Source organism: Hyposmocoma kahamanoa, unplaced genomic scaffold, assembly GCF_003589595.1.
Source record: "Hyposmocoma kahamanoa isolate Upper Pololo Valley unplaced genomic scaffold, ASM358959v1 97, whole genome shotgun sequence".
NCBI classification, from domain to species: domain Eukaryota; kingdom Metazoa; phylum Arthropoda; class Insecta; order Lepidoptera; family Cosmopterigidae; genus Hyposmocoma; species Hyposmocoma kahamanoa.
Genome location: NW_020655294.1, coordinates 2,872,336 through 2,891,649, shown reverse-complemented (window position 1 = coordinate 2,891,649; position 19,314 = coordinate 2,872,336). Strand labels below are relative to the sequence as shown.

General features: G+C 38.7%; 2 protein-coding genes across 4 annotated transcripts; both read left to right on the top strand.

The window, feature by feature from the left end:
• The first annotated feature begins 961 nt into the window (after positions 1-961).
• On the top strand, positions 962-13,381 carry LOC113238576 (venom carboxylesterase-6-like). Of its 2 annotated transcripts, XM_026475399.1 has the most exons (12): positions 962-1,104; positions 1,403-1,608; positions 2,094-2,233; positions 2,616-2,758; positions 7,803-7,988; positions 8,427-8,617; positions 9,212-9,380; positions 9,799-10,015; positions 10,445-10,554; positions 10,935-11,070; positions 11,221-11,333; positions 13,356-13,381. In XM_026475399.1, the coding sequence occupies exons 1-12, from the start codon at positions 1,005-1,007 to the stop codon at positions 13,364-13,366; spliced, it is 1,722 nt and encodes a 573-aa protein (XP_026331184.1). In that variant the 5' UTR covers positions 962-1,004; the 3' UTR covers positions 13,367-13,381. The 2 variants fall into 2 exon arrangements, with proteins under 2 accessions (XP_026331184.1, XP_026331183.1); XM_026475398.1 differs by lacking the exon at positions 13,356-13,381 and having other exon boundaries at positions 11,221-11,424.
• Positions 13,382-13,665: 284 nt separating this feature from the next.
• LOC113238583 lies at positions 13,666-17,137 on the top strand. 2 transcript variants are annotated; one of them, XM_026475408.1, is made up of 6 exons: positions 13,666-13,800; positions 14,028-14,117; positions 15,915-16,069; positions 16,412-16,558; positions 16,656-16,910; positions 16,974-17,137. In XM_026475408.1, exons 2-6 carry the CDS (start codon positions 14,111-14,113, stop codon positions 17,115-17,117), a joined length of 708 nt encoding a protein of 235 aa, XP_026331193.1. In that variant the 5' UTR covers positions 13,666-13,800; positions 14,028-14,110; the 3' UTR covers positions 17,118-17,137. The 2 variants fall into 2 exon arrangements, with proteins under 2 accessions (XP_026331193.1, XP_026331194.1); XM_026475409.1 differs by having other exon boundaries at positions 15,880-16,069.
• Positions 17,138-19,314: the final 2,177 nt, after the last annotated feature.

The window sequence follows — 19,314 nt, the reverse complement described above, 5'->3', positions numbered from 1 at the left end:
TTTTCAGTACAAATCGGCAATTTCATACTTTAACCCCTATTATTAAATGGACGAAAGTGCAAGTACCTATGCCTTATTTTTAAGTGACTCAATTAGAAGTGTTCATCCAGTACATGGAAGTTGCTTAAACTGTAGACACATTTGATTACGAAAACACAAACAGATGAATAAAATAATACAAACTGACAACTTTTAAGGAAAATAGGGATAAACTAAATTACTTGCAACAATGGAAATTTGCTAAAAAATCTTAGGCTGGTTTTAGAGTGATGCGATCGGTAGTGGTCGTCGTGTATGTCTGCTTGTAATGTTAATCAAATAAAAAAACATTTATTTATTAGAAGCGCATTAATAAACTGTCGTAATAAAGCATAACAACAGCAATTATTTCTTGGAAAACTCATCGCTGTGTGGGTAATAGGTAAGTACTGTATAAAACCTGTGTGGTATCCTATGCCATTCTGGTTTTTACTTACGCGGTCCGCGCGGTTTTCCTTAATTATGATTCTGCATGGAAAAGGTGTCAATCGATTATTGCGTATCTCGACCTCACTTTGCGGTTTATATAGACGAAAAGTCAAACGAATTAGTTTTCGACCGCCTTCTTTGCACGGGCCTCCTGATAAAGGAAGGCTATTATTCTATCTTGATCGCCCCGTGCTCATCGTTATGACTTTGAAGAATTTTTAAGAAATCGTAATCTTCCAGCTTGGAAGGCCAGAACATGAAGAAGGGAAACTAGGCTGTCACTACATTACTAAGAATCCTATCTACTTACATCTAATGAAGTAAAATTACTCCACCACTAGCAGCAACAATCCCATTCAGTCAAAAAACCACTAATACATCCACACACAATATGAATATAATCCATAAAAAACATATAAAACGAAGAAAATGTCCTCTAAAAGTTCAGTAGCAGGTGTCGTGGGGTGCGGGACACACGCGGCAAGTAAAGCCTAGACTCTAGATACGAGAAACGAGCCACTTTGAAGCATTAAACTATGTGGTGGCGGGCCTTGTGTGTCTGCCTTTTGGCAGCGGCGGCGACGCCGGCGGCAGTGGCAGTGGCATGCGGCAGAAAGCCTCCGAAGAAAGAGGAAGGTCTGTGATTTGTATTTACACGAAAGATTAAAAATTGTATGCAGTCACGAAACAATAAAATGGATGTAAAACCACCATGGACGAAACCTGCGTACAGCTATAGCGAAAAAAAAGTATTAGCAACCTTTGCGTTTATTGTTTTAATGTACGATGACATGATTGGTAGATACACTTACACCCTAATTCAATGGGTTAGTCGTAAAAATAATAATAAAAACGATATGCTATGAATAGAACATACAACTATTTTGCTTAGGTATGTACGAAACAAAACAAATAAAATTATATTTCTTCATAGGTACACCTGGGTCTAGACCAGCTGTCATCAACACAACCCCAACACCAAGTTCTTCTAATCAAACTACTACTCCTGAGAATCCCGTGGTGAACACTCCAGCCGGCTCCATCCGAGGGTCATGGATGGAGACGCGCCGCGGAAGACGGTTCCAGGCGTACCGCGGCATCAGATACGCCAAGCCGCCGATCGGGAAACTCAGATTCAAGGTATGCACATCATCATAAATTATTATCAAAAGCCTACTAAAGGCTACATACAGTTTTATAAGCAACAGACAATTATTAGATGTTCTTAATTAATTAAAGTTTAGCGCATAACTGTTTAGAACTCACAATGACTGGTAAAAGGATTTTGATATGTTCTCCTGTAGTCGATATACTTCTATAAATATTTGTAAGGACAAGGTGAATATGTTGGATATTTAAAAACCTTATTGTTTGTAATCTACCTATGTGTAACATGCATTTGTAAGTCAATGGTAACATGATTTTTTTTCCTATTGTTTTTAAGTGCAATTAATTTTTTTTATTCAATAGTCTTTTTTAATTTGGAAGTACATACTTTTATTTCGCAAATGTCGTGCGTTGTCATTGGAATGAAAATTGACTCCTATTTCGTAATGTATGTTAACTGCAACCTCACAGTTTGTATTCTGTAGCTATACCCTAAATAAATAAATGCATATCCGCAGCCGCCCGTCCCCATCGTGCAGTACAAGGAAGAGGTGGACGCGAGTAAAGAGGGCCCGGCGTGTCCTCTCGTCGCCCCGGCCTCCTACTACGTCGACGAAGACTGCCTCACCATCAATGTATACACGCCTACTACTAACAGGTGCCAAACGACAACTCATACAAGGCCGTGTAGGCCTCTCATCTCTTTTTTTTCTTTTCTGAAATGTAGTGAGGCCTACTCAGGCAAAGATTTTCTGATCTGAAAATTTTGCTGATCCTGAGAGTGTGACATACAATTGTTTCTCTTCGAACTATGAGCGCTGCCGCTGACAAGATAAGATACTTATAATAATAATAATAACGCACACACTTAAGATATTAATATGGTTGGCTTGTACTCAAATTTGAAAGACGTCATTTTTTCAATATACCTACTTAAATATTATATTCTACATTTGTGGGGCCACCACTTTATGGATAATGGATTTTATTCATTGGTATTCAAAGGAACTACCGATGACGAAGAGTGTTTTGGTGTCCAGGTCGGCTCGTCTGCCGGTGGTGTTTTTCATCCACCCGGGCGGGTTCTACTCGATGACGGGGCGCAGTGACCTCGCCGGCCCACACTACCTGCTGGACAAAAACCTCATCTTCGTCTCTATCAACTACCGCCTCGCTGCTCTTGGTGAGAACAATTAAATAACTGCCTCCGTGGCCGAACGGTCACCATGCCGGACTGCTATGCAGAGGTCGCAGGTTCGATTCTAGGGCCAGGAGAAATATTTGTATGGCCTACATTTATTTATCTCTTGAGTTTGGGTGTAATTTGTGGTGTGTGTGTGTCCATGGCACCCGCGACACAGGGTTCCCCTAGTGCGTGGCTTATTTCGTCTTAGCGAAGGCTGTGTGCAATTAATTAGTATTTCAGACGTCGAAACCGCTAGATTGGTTTACTTCAGCTACTTTCACAGTCGAGCAGTCTAATGATATACGGCATTTTGCTTTGGGGTAATGCCGCCGATATCAATAGAATCTTTGTCATGCAGAAACGTACAGTTAGGGCAATTTACAATCTGGGCCCCAAAGTATCTTTGAGAGATAAGTTTAAGGAAATTAACATTCTTACACTAGCCTCACAGTACATTTATGAGAATGTAATTTATGTTAAAAGGAATAGTAATTTATTTATGAAAAATAGTGACAGACATAACATTAATACGAGGAATAGAAATAAACTAGCTTTTCTTGATAGTCGTCTTCACAAAGTCAAAAAATCATTTAAGGGGCAATGTAGGTATACGCTTCTATAACAAGATTCCGGTTGATATACAAAATTTGCCTTACACGAGGTTTAAAACTATAGTGAAACAAAAACTTTATACTAAAGGTTATTATACAACTTCTGCGTACTTGGATGACAAAAATCCGTGGTAGTAAGCCGTTTAGCTCATGGAGGTAGTCTCGATCTCTGATGTTTCAAATAATAAAAAAAAATATTCTAAATGTTATTTACAAAGAGCAACCCCTAGAGTTTCTTGCTCATTCTTCTCAGGGGAATCTGCCTTACGAATGAGCGGTAGAGTTTAATATTGTGACGATTTCAAGTGTAATAATGCTTACCTATGAAATAAAGATTATTTTGAATTTGAATTTGAATTTGCACACATTGACTATCGTAATGATTTTATTTTATTTCGGGTACCAACAGCTTACAATAGATTAACAATTTGAAAGATGAACAATCCCAAACAACTACGCCAATTACAGGATACCACAAACATTTTTCAAACTTACAAACTTCCGTTAATAATAAATTGTGACATGTTTATATGTACTCTAAAACTTGTAAAAAAGTATATATTATACTAATATATATGACTGTGAAATATGTATACATTAGTAGTAGTATGACTTGTTCTTTATTGTGTAGATGATGAACAGGTGTTGTTTATGTGAGAGCGTGCGTGCGTGCGTGCGTGCGTGCGTGCGTGCGTGCGTGCGTGCGCGAGTGCGTGCGTGCGTGCGTGCGCGAGTGCGTGCGTGCGCGCATGCGTGTGTGTGTGTATATGAAAAAGTAAATTAATAATTATTAATAAGTAACTTAACTTAAATTTTAAATATTTAATTTCTTACGAATTTTATTTTTAAAAGCTGTTTTTGAGTTCGCAAAAATATCAATGTCACTGTAGGTGGTATTATAAAGACTAGTGATGCGCGAAATTAGTTCGTTCTGGCCATAATTTGTGCGACTCACAGGAACACAAAAAACCCTTTCAATGGGGAAACGAGGGATTCGTCGGGGTACTTCTAATCCTACTGATGATGTTAGGAGGCAACTGTCGAGGCGACTGTTGATTCATGTTGATTCATGTTGATCAACCACATCACTAAGGAAAGTCATGTCCAGCAATATTCTACGATCCTCAAGAGTATTCATGCGATGATATTTACATGCTTCTACGTACGATAAAAACTGTTTTTTAGTTCTATAGTTTATATGTCTAATAAATACCTTCTGAATGCGTTCAATACTATTTATGTAAGTACTATATTTAGGAGTACATATAACACTGCCAAATTCAAGTACGCTACGAACGTATGCATTATACACCATTTTAATGCAGCATATATTATCGAAAGGTTTGCACACTCTCATAACGAAACCCAGGCTCCGGTACGCCTTATCAATAATAAAGTCTATGTGTTTATCAAATAACAGTTTACTATCAAGTGTTACACCTAAATCATCTTTGCCAAGTTATTTGAATCATTGGTTTGTCCGTGTATAATGCGTCACACTAAGCTATTTTTGAGCCACTTTCAACATGGTTTTGTTCAACACAGGTCTACAGCTACCAATTTGGTAGATTTTTCAGAAGGTCTATTTGAATCTTTAGACGCTAATAAACAGGTGGACGTTATATACACGGACTTTAGTAAGGCGTTTGATCGTGTTCCCCACCATTTTTTGCTGCAAAAGTTATCGGTGTATGGCTTCAGCGACTCTATGTTAAGATGGGTGAAATCTTACCTGGATAATCGCAGTTTTCACATTGTCCTTAATGGTTTCAATTCACAATCGATCAATGTCACATCAGGTGTACCGCAGGGCTCTCATTTAGGCCCGGTATTATTCAATATTTTCGTAAATGACATTCCTCACAGATTTAGATACTCAAAACCGTATTTATATGCAGATGATCTAAAGTTTTGCAGAGTGATTGATACCGTTGAGGATTCAGTTTTGCTTCAGAGTGAGTTGGATGAAGTGGTTGCTTGGTGTAGTGAGAATGGTATGACCTTAAACGCTAGTAAATGCTTTGTAGTAAGGTTTGGTAGAATGCATAACATGGTTCTTTACAAATATCACATAAACGACATTTTGATACAGGTATTGGATGAAATTCGAGATTTAGGTGTTATATTTGACAACAAATTAACTTTTATTCCGCATATTGATAATGTTGTAAGTAGGGCCTCGCGTATGTTGGGATTCGTACTGCGAAACATTAAAAGTTTTCGAAGCTGTAAACCCAAAATTATGTTATATAATAGCTTAGTACGCAGTATCTTGGAGTACTGCAGTGTTGTTTGGAGACCACACTACGCAACACACTCCTTACGTTTAGAACGCATTCAAAAAAGATTTGTTTGGCACTTAATGTACTCATGTGGAATCTCCAAGAAAAAACTCTCCTCGTACCAGCGTCGTTTATCACATTTCAATGTGATGTCTTTGGAGAAACGTAGAACTCTTTTGGATATGTCATTTGTGTCAAAAATATTTCGTCATGAAGTGGATTGCTCTCATTTGCTTCAAAAATTCAAATTGCGTGTTCCCTTTAGATATCCGCGTAACAAAATTAGTCCATTAAGTGTCCCACCTCGTAAAACTGTATTTGGCTCAAACTCACCCGTCGCAAGGTTGAGTAGAACGGTGAATGGTTTCAGTGATAGCATTGACATTCACCACGATTCACCTTTCAAGATTCGGAAGAAAATTTCTCACTTACTCGACTGTACCAAATAAGTGACCTTCAGTATATTGTGCTCCATATTGTGATCTTTATTGTTTACTTTATTTAGACACTGTTAGTTTTTAGTTTTTATTAGACATTGTTAGCTTTTAGTCAGTGCATGTTGTGTTTACCTTTAAGTGTTTGTGGCAATTAGATTATAAAATAATATATGTATATCGAATATAAGTAATATTGTACACAACGTTGGTGAACCTAATAAATAAAATAAAATAAAATAAATCACGGACCTGGTCTACCCTCTGCACCTGTCTACCGCAAATCGAGTAGCAAAACGAAATTGGTTTAGTTTTGCGGGTAAACGTGATTTGTACACATTTATCTGTGTTTACGTTGATACGGTTTCGCACATAATATTCCGAAAGTCTATTCAAATCAGCCTGTATATCATGGCAATCGGTAATTGAGTTCACCTTCAAGAAAACTTTTTTATCGTCTGCGTACAGAAGGAATCTCGAGCTCGCGAAACAAATATGTATGTCGTAGAGATACGCGTTGTACAGTAGTGGCCCCAAATGAGATCCTTGCGGCACCCCCGATGGAACAATTACATAGTTAGATTTAAAGCCCCCAACAACTACAGCTTGTCGTCTCTTAGTTACGCACGATTTTACCCAGCGCAAAAGGTCTCCATGTATGCCTAATGTATGCAATTTTCTTAACAGTATGACGTGATCCACACGGTCGAAGGCTTTTTCGAAATCTGTATAGATCACGTCAACCTGCGAGCGCTTGTCCATATTTCTGAGGACATAATTTATGAACTCTCCCAAGTTAGAATTGACAGAACGGTGTTTTAGAAAACCGTGTTGTTGTTCACTGACGTTTGGTGCAATCGTAGGATACATAATATCGAAGACTAGTTTCTGGAAAAGCTTAGCAAAAATGTTCAAAATCGATATGGGTCTGTAATTCTGTATACGCGATTTTGACCCCTTTTTATGTATGGGAACTATATGCGCCTCCTTCCATACACTGGGAAATATTCCCTCTCGAATGGAACGGTTGTAAATTATTTGCAATGGCAAAGCAATAGTCTCAGCACAGTTGACAATGAAAACAGCTGGAATCCTATCACTTCCTGAGCCTTTATTATTATGCCTTTATATTATGATGATTACGTATCGAAACTTACAGGCACCTAAGTAATGATTTATTGTAGAGCTTAAATATACTTATACGTAGCTGGTTACAATAATTATTAACGGAGATTTCAAGTAAGAAGTTTTCATTTCCTGGAAATTCCGTGTCTAAATCATCAAATAAAAAAGTATAAAAAACATTTTTTAAACACGATACCTAATCATTGAGTTCTATGGTAATAGAAAATAGGTAACTACTTATGTACTTACTCAGATGCGTTTCTTGGTAGACACTAAGCAAAAACTTTTCATCCAAGCCCACTGAATCGTAATTATGTTTGAAGTAACATTCAACACATTGATTATTATAGCTTTACCATAATTAGGAAATGAAATTATTTTTTTGGATCCAAATCGCGTTTATTTGACTGACCATAGGAACTGTAAACTGCCCAAATCGTTGGTGTGTTTGATTAGATCCAAGAAAGTAGTCTCATTTTCTACGTTGTAACAATCGCGAAGACCTAAGAACTTGTTACAATGATTAGTTAAAGTCAGACAGGACTTACGCCACCGTCTAGGTACTATTAAATATACCATCTGTCGTCAGGTTTCCTGAGCACAGGCGACGAGCTCGCGCCGGGCAACAACGGCATGAAGGACCAGGTGATGGCGTTGAGATGGGTGCAGCGCAACATAGCGGCTTTCGGAGGAGATCCCGACCGCGTCACCATCGCCGGCGTCAGCGCCGGTTCCATAAGCGTTATGTTGCACATGATCTCTCCAATGACTAAAGGTACCTAACGTCACGAAGTTCCCTTTCCCGCCTTTCACTTACACTAACTGTGTGTTCAAAGTTATGTGACACCAAAATATGAAATAAAGATTATTTCATTGTTATTTGGGTTCATAACAGCCACTTTCAGTCACTTGTACGGCTGTAGATGTTTGCGAAAGCAGTTATAACTTAAAACTGCATCCCGAACTCTTAGAGTGGTATTACCTAATCACTTTATACTTATTATGTATATATATCTTGGTTGCAGGGTACAGGTACAGGTAGTAATTTTACTTATAGGTACCTAGTGAGTAACAAGGAATTACCTGCGCCGTAGTGGATTAAAAGTTTGGATTTTCCCAGATGCTACTTGTAGATTACTATCTCCGTATTAATAGTCGCAGCGCGCAATTAGATCAGCAGTACAATGAAATGCAATATCTTTATTTTTGTGAGGCCTGTTCCACCGCGGCATCGCGATCAGCGCGTCGCCTATCGGCAAGGAGCCCATGCCGCACCATCAGCTCGACTTGGCCATCAAACAGGCGCATATCCTCAGCTGCCCCACGAACAGTTCCCAGGCCATCGTCGATTGCCTCGTCGAGAAACCTTGGAAGGAACTGGGAGACTCTTATCCAAAGTTCTTTGTAAGTCATTCTCCGAAATTGTTCAAATTTATTTAGTCATATTAATTATGTATGAAGCAATTACCTAAAAGCAGTTAGTCTTACGTACGTTACATACTATCTATACGTATGCTAATATTGGACGCACGCTTCTCCGCGGCCGTGCGCTTTTACACAATATTCATTTGAAAAACACCTAGATGCTTAGGTATGCGATGGGGAATCGATGGGGGATAGGAGCCTACTAAGGAAAACTGATAATAAAAGTCATAATTTATGCAATTTAATTTTTTATTAGTTATGAACGTATGCTTCACATACATGGGTACTAGACAATCACAGAAAAAATATGAAACTAAAATATAATAATTGGTTAAAAAGAAAAAAAACTGAAACATGTCATTTGCTCTTATTACCTTCTTTTATTTTTTTCCATCCTCTAAGTTATTACCCCACAGTTCGAGAAATGGGAGCCGATAAGTATACCGTGTGTCAAATGGGAGCCATTATAATTAAAATCAGTCTGAAAAAATATATAAATTAAAGTAATAAAATATATAAGTAAGTTAAAAACTAATGAAAATAAACAAGAATTGATCAGTATTACGTTTGCAGCAATACGCGTTCGATCCTGTCGGACTATGGAAGCCCGTGGTTGAGCTAGACTTCGGCCAAGAGCGGTACCTGACGATAGAACCAACAGAGGCGATCACCAAGGGACTGATACACACGGTGCCGCTGATCGTCAGCCAAACCACGGATGAGTTCGCGGGACTCGCTTTCCGTCAGTACTATTTTATTATATTTCTTATAATTCCTTCTGATTGTGGTGGTCTTGCATAAGTACATACTGAGATATTCATTTCACCATGTAGGCTTGAAATTTAATAAAGTCAAATGAGTAAATATAATTGATTCCTTGATTTGGAGCGCAAATACCTAGTTTAACTTGTCTTACTAAGCCTACTGCTACGTGAGTGGCGGGTTAGGAGCATTTGCCTACATAATGTTTGTAAAGTGTATCTCCCACTCGTGCAGGGGCACCGTGCGGATTCATACAAATAAAACAAAAACGTTCGTGGGGCAAACGAATCTGTGTTCATCCGCCTTAAGGTATCAGGATCAACAGTGATGTTTCATTTGTGCAAATTACCTCGCTTCAATACTTAACACTTTAGGTACGTATTTATCACCAATTGTAGCGATTCTAAGCAACGCGACGCTTATCCACCGAATGAACACGCACTGGGAGAGCACGGCGGCCATCTCCTTCGACCTCCCTCGGCGTCACCTGCGAGAGGCAGCGCGCGCGCTGCGCGGGGCGTACCTCGCCGACAGGGACTTGGCCAACGATGACTTCAGCAAGAAGCAACTCGGGACTTTGTATGGCGATGCAATCGTCGGTTTTCCGACACATCGGTTAGTAGAACATTTCATATGAAATGTTAAATCCTGGTTGCAAATAATAATAACGCACTCACACACACTCAGCCTAGCCCCGCACTAGGGAAACCCTGTATCGCGGGTGCTATGGACACACACATAGACAACCACAAATTACATCCAAACTCACGAGAGAAATAAATGTAGGCAATACAAATATTTCTCCCAGCCTGGAAATCGAACCTGGGACCTCTGTGTGGCATGGTAACCGTTCGGCCACGGAGGCAGTCAAACAGGACATAGGTACGTAAAAAACTAAGCTAGGACTATGGATCGGCGGCATCATGTATCTACCCGTATTCTATGCTACCATCGACAGCCCGCCCTCTTCGAAAACAATCGAGTGAGGGAGCCGGTGCTTACCTGAAAACATATGATTAGATTGAATTGCTTTTACTTTGACAGGATGGCGAATCTAATGTGCAAGCATTCGAAACACCCCGTGTGGTACTACGAGTTCGCGTACGTCGGTGCACAGAGCCACACACTCGACCCCGCCACTAAGAAACCCGTTGGTCAGTTCCTGTACTTTAGTATCTTTACTTTGTTCGCGTAGAAACATCCGTCAAACATCCAAGTCCGTTCAACAGTTATGGCAGTACTGAGTATAAAATTTGTAAGTTGTGTTGTGATCATAGTTTTAATTTCTTTGTATCAAATTCTTTTGCTCCTTAGGCGCATACCGAACTCCGAAAACATTTTTCGTTCCGATCAACAATTAAGATTACCTGTTTATCGGACGCATCGATGCATTAGGTTTATAATGAATTTAATCCAATATCATAGCGATTATGAGATGCTCCGTCACGCCATAAATAGTATTACACAAGTGCCCTCGGTATATCATTTTACAGTATTCTATTTGTCCGACTAGTATACCTACATGCCTTTGCAGGCGCGGCGCACCACGACGACATGTTGTATCTATTGAGTCTGCGTTATCGCTTTCAAGACATCCCCGTCTCAAACAGCTCGGACTCCGCTATGGTCGACAGCATGACCGCCGTGTGGTATAATTTCGCCAGATATGGGTACGATCAACTCGAGGTCACCGCATAAACAACAAGCGCCTTCTTAAGCGAAAAGTCATACGTGTGTAAACGTCTCGAAAGCTTTGTTGCTATATTTAAAATGTCAGGCGCTACAAAAGTTTGCAGCAGTAACTGGATTTCATTTTTCAGGGCTCCAGATGCTCGTGAGGATACTCCAGAACTGTCTTCAATGAAGTGGCCTCAGATGAAACCGGAGTCACGCGAGTACCTTGTCTTTGATAAGAAGTTCGAAGTCCGTAAAGGTCTGAAGGAAGACCGATTCAAGCTCTGGGAGGAATTGTATCCTCTTTGGGTTTAGAACTCTTAAGTTAAATAATTAATTACAATATATATTATACAAATTAACATATGTATCTATATAAATATGTACATAAATAATTAAAATTAATATCACGATTTGAGGAAAGTTTGGATATTAAAACAATTTCAATGTGTTTCGAGTGCTTTGACTTAAACAAATACAGTATTAATTTATTTATTTTTTATTCCAAAGAAATGTGTGAATCCAAAGAAAACTTCCGAGTGAAAAGGTTTGAAATTTTTACATTGATATTTCGAGGCCACCGATACACGCACCCCCGCGCATGCGTAATTTCATTCATTTCTCCCCGTAGTGAGGGGCTTGAAATTTAGACAAATTGTCGATTTTTAGTTGTTACTTTTTATTTTATTTTATTTTAACTTATTGGAAGACCAACGGCTATCTTACAGAGTAAAAACTGAAATAATAGTAGAGAGACAATAGGTCCTCACCGATAGACACACATTAAGACAACGAGTATTAAATTTCACGTGTCAAGTTTTTCACGTTTCACGGATTCTGTGAAAAAGGTCAATATTATTATACTTTATTTATATTTTTATACAATGCTATCGTATTTATTATAATTTACCATTTATAGACTTTTTTTATGAAAACTGAGTATCTATTAACATACGTTGTGTATTTTTATAAGCTCAAAGCTATTACTATGCAAAGTAAATATAAAGTTATCTTCAATCTCATAGGAAATAAAACTATTTTTCCGGATTTAAATCGCGTATGTACATTTTTTCAAACAAACCGATGTTTCGGGCCCTTTACAGGTCCCATAGTCACGGTTGACTGAGGTGGTACAGTCTTCAACCAGTTATGTCAAATATTGATGCAAACCACCCTATTTTTTCACTATAGTTACAATAGTTATTAATTAAATACCTTATTTTTCATTTTAAAAAGAAAATATTACAATTTACGATACATAAAGTTTTACAAATTATTTTATTCGATGAATTTTTTTTTAAGTTCAATTAATTATTAATTAATAATAGAAATTAGAATAAACTAAAACATATTAATTAGTACTGCAGTCGTATGTCTGTTTGGGATTTTTCATTAGCGGAATACTGGATCCCAAACTGGTGGTAAGGAGAAATCATCTGCCCTCGCAGCATCCTGTGTAGATAACGGACTTCTTTTGCAAGGACCTGGGGTTTGTCAAACTTCATTGAATGTGTAGGTTTATCCATGACATGCTCGCAGACTGCAGACTTGTTTACGCGACGGTGTTTGACATCAGCTATATATTCTTTGACGGGGTACAAATATTTCGCTTTGTTTGTCCAATATAAGAGAGACCGCACTCACAGTCAAGCTTGTAAACTCCTGCATCCTGTAAGAGGATGTTACATTTCACGGGTCTCAGGAACTGAGAAATCTTCCTTAGGGGCTTGAAATGGGTCTTGATAGATACACGCATTGAGGACTCTTCCGATCTTGTCTGTAACACCTCTCACGTAAGGTAAGATGGCAGGTCTTCGCTCGACTGTTGGTGGTTGGTGGAAACCACCAACAAAACAAAAAAATTCATTCAATAAAATAATTTGTAAAACTTAATGTAGGGTAAATTGGAATGTTTTCTTAGTAAAATTAAAAATAAGGTATTTAATTAATAACTATTGTAACTATAGTGGAAAAATGTGGTTGTGGGTGGTTTTGACATAACTGATTGAAGACTGTACCACCTCAGTCAACCGTGACCATGGGACCTGTAAAGGGCCCGAAACGTCGGTTTGTTTGAAAAAACATATATACGAGATTTAAATCCGGAAAAATAGTTTCATTTCCTATGTGTAACAATCGCGAAAACCTAAGAACTCGATATCTTCAATCTCATCAATCGTATTACATACATATGAATGACAAAACACAAGGTTGTGAATTTTCACCATTTTAAAATTTCATGGCGATTAAAATTCAAATTCGAATTGTCTTTATTTTACAGGTTACACTTGAAATCGTCATATTATTATTAAACTTTACTGCCCATTCGTAAGGCGTAGTCACCTGAGAAGAATGAGCAAGAAACTACTAGTAAGGGTTGCTTTTTAAATATACATTTGAATAATTTACCATTTACAATATTTATTTCAAACAACTTCTTTTTTTATTGTTCTGTGAATCGGTAACTACTTACATATTTGTGTGTTGAAAAAAGTACGAGCGCAATGCAATAAACAGACCTGTAACAATATCAGTAATACGGTAACATCGATTGTCGATAAGCCTGCAGTGCGATGCGCGGCTCTGGTGCCCCCCTCCGCTCTTCGCATGAGCATCGACTCAGCAGCCATGACACTTGAGCGCGCCCTACGCGCCTGTCGCGTTCCAAAATAGAACACTTTTAGTTTTTTATTCATTAGCTGCTTGGAATGCTCTGGATTGATCGTGTGAGTTTTCAATTTAGTGTTAAATAAAATCATCACTGTTTTCAATCATCAGTATTTGACGTTATGTATTTTTAATATATCCTTACCATCGATTTCCTCTTGCCGCTTGCACATTATTCTCATTTTTGGCTTTGTTAGGAACACCGTGATTCGTCCTTGACTGTCGTATAGAAATGTCCTCACGACGACGTTAGTATGTTATTGATTAATTTATTGTCATTTTTCAGGAGTTTTCATCATCGTAGAAACTTCGCGATTTTGCTTCGTTCGCTGCAATCTTACAATAAATCTCCATTGACAGGACCCGAATATGGGAGGTAATTTTTTCATGCATCCATATTGACTTACGCGTGTAAACACATTTTTTTCATGCACGAGGGGGATAGGTTAACATTTTAATGCGGAGAGACGCATTGATGTTTATGCTTTACGACGACGACGTGACGTCGTGTTGTAACAATTGTTTGAGTTATAGATTGTCCGGCGGCGCACAGAATATTTAAAGTTGAAAATTATAAAAAAATTAAGAAGCTCATTATCACCTTTGAGTTTGTGTCCTTGCAGGAATGTGTGAAAATATCTCGTTCGCATTAATTGTAATAATTATTTGTTTATTATGATATGAAATTAATATGATAACAAAGTAATATTATACCTTAATGCTAGGTACTGATACAATAAACGGTACGGGTAAATAATACTTAGTACTATAAATTATTGTAGCAAAAAGTCAAAAACAATCTGTGATGGGTTGAAGTGAATTGCATGACTCCGCAATTGTGCTCATGGTTCCCAAGAGGCCAGCTAAGAGCACCTGCGTTTTTGAGTGCTGCTCAACGTTATGTTTGTAAAATGTCATAAGGTGTATAGTGGTATCGGGTGGGACAAGTCGCAGTATCTTTAGATATATATATACACGTATTCACCATTTGACAAAAATATCGACTTTAAATTAATGGAACCTGTCGTAGTCGGTTTTAATATGCAACACCTATCGAAAAGTAATGGTTTAAGTTGTGTAAGACGGTGTTTGAAGCTATCTACTTATAAACCCGTTAGAGATATTGCAGTAGCTAGGTAGGATTTAAGTAACACAGTAAAATTTTTTGATTTTGGAAACTAAGTGAAAAATATTCGAGTGTTGTTACCGAGCCGGTTCTCGCTTTGGAACCGGTTCGGAAGCGGTTTTTAACCGTTTCCTAATTTCTTCATTAACCATAGAAAAACGTCAAAATATTATTAACAGAGTAATAACAAGCAGTGTTTATGACTTAGTAGTAATTAGTATAATGAAATTGTCTAATAAATACACAAAACCAGATGCCGTTATTTATTTAATATACTTTCTGGAAAATCTTTCCATTTAAAAACTTTTTGAAATTGAAGCAGACGTTTGTTGAAAAAGGTTGTTTTAAAGAACTGCTAATAAAATATGGAAAGTACATTGAAAGTAAACAAGGCACTGTTTGTTGTCTATTGTTATACTAAATTCTATTAATGTTCTTATAGAAGCTGTGTGTACCCTATGTTATAAAATAGCTAAAGAAACAATTAAATTCGTATTAAAATTCCGAAAAAGATATCACTAATTTAGGTAGGATTATTTTTATGGTAAAAGAAGACGTCAACTAATCAGTTTAATTGTGAACTGCTGGAAAACCGCCATTATTATTGTCACAAAAAGTTTTGCATTTTGACTTGTCTTGAAGATGCAATTCCTGGACCCTTTCCAGTAACCGGTTTCTAGTAACACTGCGCTGTCTAGTACTTAAACTTACCCATTATGTTACTGAAATAAATGTTTTAAATAGCGTATAGATATATCACGTAGGGTAATACGATATAATTTGTCTTCGTCATTACAATTGTAGTAGGTATATGACGACAAAAAAAAAACGAATTGAGAAACTTTTCCTTTGTTACACGATTGTCAAATAACTGTCAATGTAGGATTTGTGTATATTTCTTGTACATTTTACGTGTTGTCGAATGGAATAAAACACTGAGGTAAAATTATTAGGTATTTCGTATTAAAATAGGCAGTTTCAAATCCTGTAGAGCTGGCATTACCTCAAGTAGGAAAGAAGTAAAGTGGTTCGTTGCCGTGGCCCCAGTGTCGGGAGGCGAGGGCTGCGCCGCTGAGCGCATGTGGCGGAACGCGTGCAGCACGCTGTGCGCGCCGGGCGCCGAGGAGGCCTGGCGCCGCATCGTCGACACCGCGCCCTCCGACACTGTTTGGCACTCGCTGCGGAATTGCGTCGCTTACCAGGTTACCTCGCCTCTTTACAATTTTTTATTTACATGTGCACATTCTACTGTTACACTTAAGTTTCAGCTAAAAAACTATTTTTATGCACGTAGTGGCCAACAATTGTTTCAAATTTCGGCTTCATGAAAGATCGCCAATCTGACGTAACTATTTTAGAAAAGACAGAATTTGGTTTCTAGTAAGTGGCTAATGTCGTAATCCGTACGTCACTCGATCTACACACACGATCTCTAGCGAAGTAAACAACACCACTATTTTACATTCTACCATTTTCGATTCCACCATGGCAACTTGACGGGTTTTGCGTTATTGTAACGTTCGATTTACATTCACGTGTTCCAGGCGGGCGTTTGGCAAAACTTGCTAACGAAAGGGATCGATGACGTCGTCCAACCGGCAGCATTCAAATTGGCGATAGTACTACGACACACGCCGTCCGAGCTAACCGTCAAGCTGTTGTCCGAGCTGCTCCGGTTGCATCCTCAGTCGGTGAGTTTCCCGAGGGACTCGTTCCTAAAATTGAACGCGTTCGGAGCGCACAAACGTAAAGACGCCGAGCTCACGCGACGCGGTCGTCCGTCGACAGCAAGACCTGACGTCGTACATCCTGGCGCTGCTGACGGACGACGAGGCGTCGTGGTGCGGCGCGTGCGGCGCGGGCGAGTCGCCGTCGTCGCCCACGCCGCTGGGCCCCGCGCCGCTGCGCGACCTGCGCCTGTTCGGCGACTGCGAGCTGGCCGTGCTGGCCGCGTCGCGCGAGGAGTACGACGCGCACGCCAAGCTCGTGCGCGCCGAGTACTCCAAGCTCACCACCAACAACTACGTGGAGCTGCGGGTCAAGGTACTCTGCGGGCCTCGCCGCCTCGGCCGCGGCCCCGGCGGCTCACCGGCGTGGTCGTTGCAGGTGCTGAACCAGTTCTCGCAGATCCCGAACCTGTACCACACGCCGGAGTTCGCGGGGCTCGAGGGCGCGGCGAGGGAGAACATCGAGCGCGAGATCTGCACCTTGAGGGAACACCTGCTCACCGGACGACAGGAACCCAAATAAGACGCACCTGACGAGGGAACTGGGCTTTTCGACTGGAATCGTTCGTTTTGGACTTCATTCGCGTAGATGCTTTACACGCATTTAAGAATAACGGACTTCACAACCTCCGTGGAACTGTCCGATGGATACCTAATTGATACTCTGCAGCTAAATTATGAATGATTTTAAACGAAATGTCATTGCAGAAAATTTCGTTTTTTAAGTGACTTTTGCGTCCATGATTTCCCGCACAGCGGACGATTCCAGAGAGAAAATATATTTAAGCAAGGCGTAGAATAATGTGACCGAAGCGTTTTTGTGCACCAAATTTGTAAGACCCAAAGTTAGGACTTCGATTAAATTACATTAGATCTCATATACATGCATGCTGTTAACTTTGTCATAGACGCTAGGCGAAATGTTGTGTGAGTTTTTCGTCTGTTCATATATGAAACAGACAAAAACTGAATCGGCGACAGATAAGGTATGAAGTAGAAAACGTCTACGTAGATTTTTCGGACATCTAAAAATGTTTAATGTAATGAAATTAGATGACTAAGAAAACTAAAATGAGTACTCATTAAAAATGAGATACAAAGTTATTGTAAGACAAAGCAAAACATTAAATGTTTTTTAGGTGGTTTGTTGCGGTTCTGTTTATATGAAAAAGTTTTTGAACGCTGATCAAACGACAGTTAATTCTGTACTAACAATACTAGAGTTTAATTTAATATTTTCATGATCAAGTGTGAGGTTCGTAGTGTACAAAAACTTTTAAATGTAATTTGGAAACGGGATTTGAAAGTTGGAGAAAAAGGGATCAGGTGAGGAATTACGAGATGTAAATAAACATGGTATAAATATAGAATATTATAAAAGCTTCCCCGTTTTAAAAACACGTTAGTCAAAACACTTTGTAAGTGACTAAAACTCTTACCACGAAAAGCCACGAGAAATAAGAAGATTAAAAAAAAAACTTTTTAATGAAAAGAGAACCGTGATGTATCGATCTTGTATGCAAATTCGACAACTTTTGTGATTGCATTCTATTATACTTTAATAATAAGCGTGATGTATTTATGTAACAATCAAGTTCAAAAAACAAAAAATCGAAGACGCTACTACTTGTGCAATGTATTAGTTTCATTCCATAATTTTTGTAAGTTATGCTATAAGTGTATGGTAGTGCTAAGTTTTAATTTCCTACTACTGTTTCGCCTATTTATTAATTCATTTTTATTATTGACGTTCTAGATTATATACGAAGCTGAAGCCCACCTTAGTACTTATGAGTGACTACATTTCCAGTAGGGATTTATCTTTGTGTCAGATGCTTAATGTTAACAATTTAGTACTGTACGATAACGGACGTAACAAAAATTAAAATTAAGGAAAGTAATCGAGTATGACGGTAAAATATAAAATTATAAGATGTTGTAAACGATCCAGTTTTGTCGCTTTGACGATAATCACATATATAATCATTTTGAACTAGATAGAATACAAATCTTATTTGCTTTATTCGTGTCTTTACATGGCTGTTATAAATAAAGTGTTTATTTTAATTTGTACTTTTATTTCCGTTCATACACATATTGAAGAGGCAAGGCAAAAGTAACAACTCCTTACCGTGGTGAAGGATTGAAGCACAAATAGTGCCTCAGCCATGAATTTTACGGTGGCAGTTGTCGCTAGCGACTTAGCGCGTTTCATCGTTTGTCCAGGGAAGTACTGCCACCTTAACTATTTCTATCGCCAAGTAGTAATGTCAGCATTACTGTGTTCCAGTTTTGAAGGGTAAGGGTGCTTGTGTATTTACAGCCACATGGGACTTGTCAACTTATGTCTTAAGGTGACGGGCGCAGAGGCAGTGCCTGAGAGGCACTTGGATCTTTGCGATTTAAAGTGTTGAGTGGCACTGCAATTGTTATGGACAGACGTGTAGCTTACTATCAGGCGCACGACTTGTTCGTCCCGTCACTAGATGTCATAAAAAATAATCGTATGTGACACTTTTTAGTAAAAAAGTATTTGGCTGTTTATTGCGGTTTATTGGTACATACTAGCTTGTCATACTGATATGACTAACGAGATTTGTTTGTATTGGTGGTCATTTCAATATTGTGACTACTGTCGGTATAAACTAATGGTAAATGTATTAGGACTGTACCACCTGAGTCAACCGTGACCTGTAAAGGGCCCAAAACGTCGGTTTGTT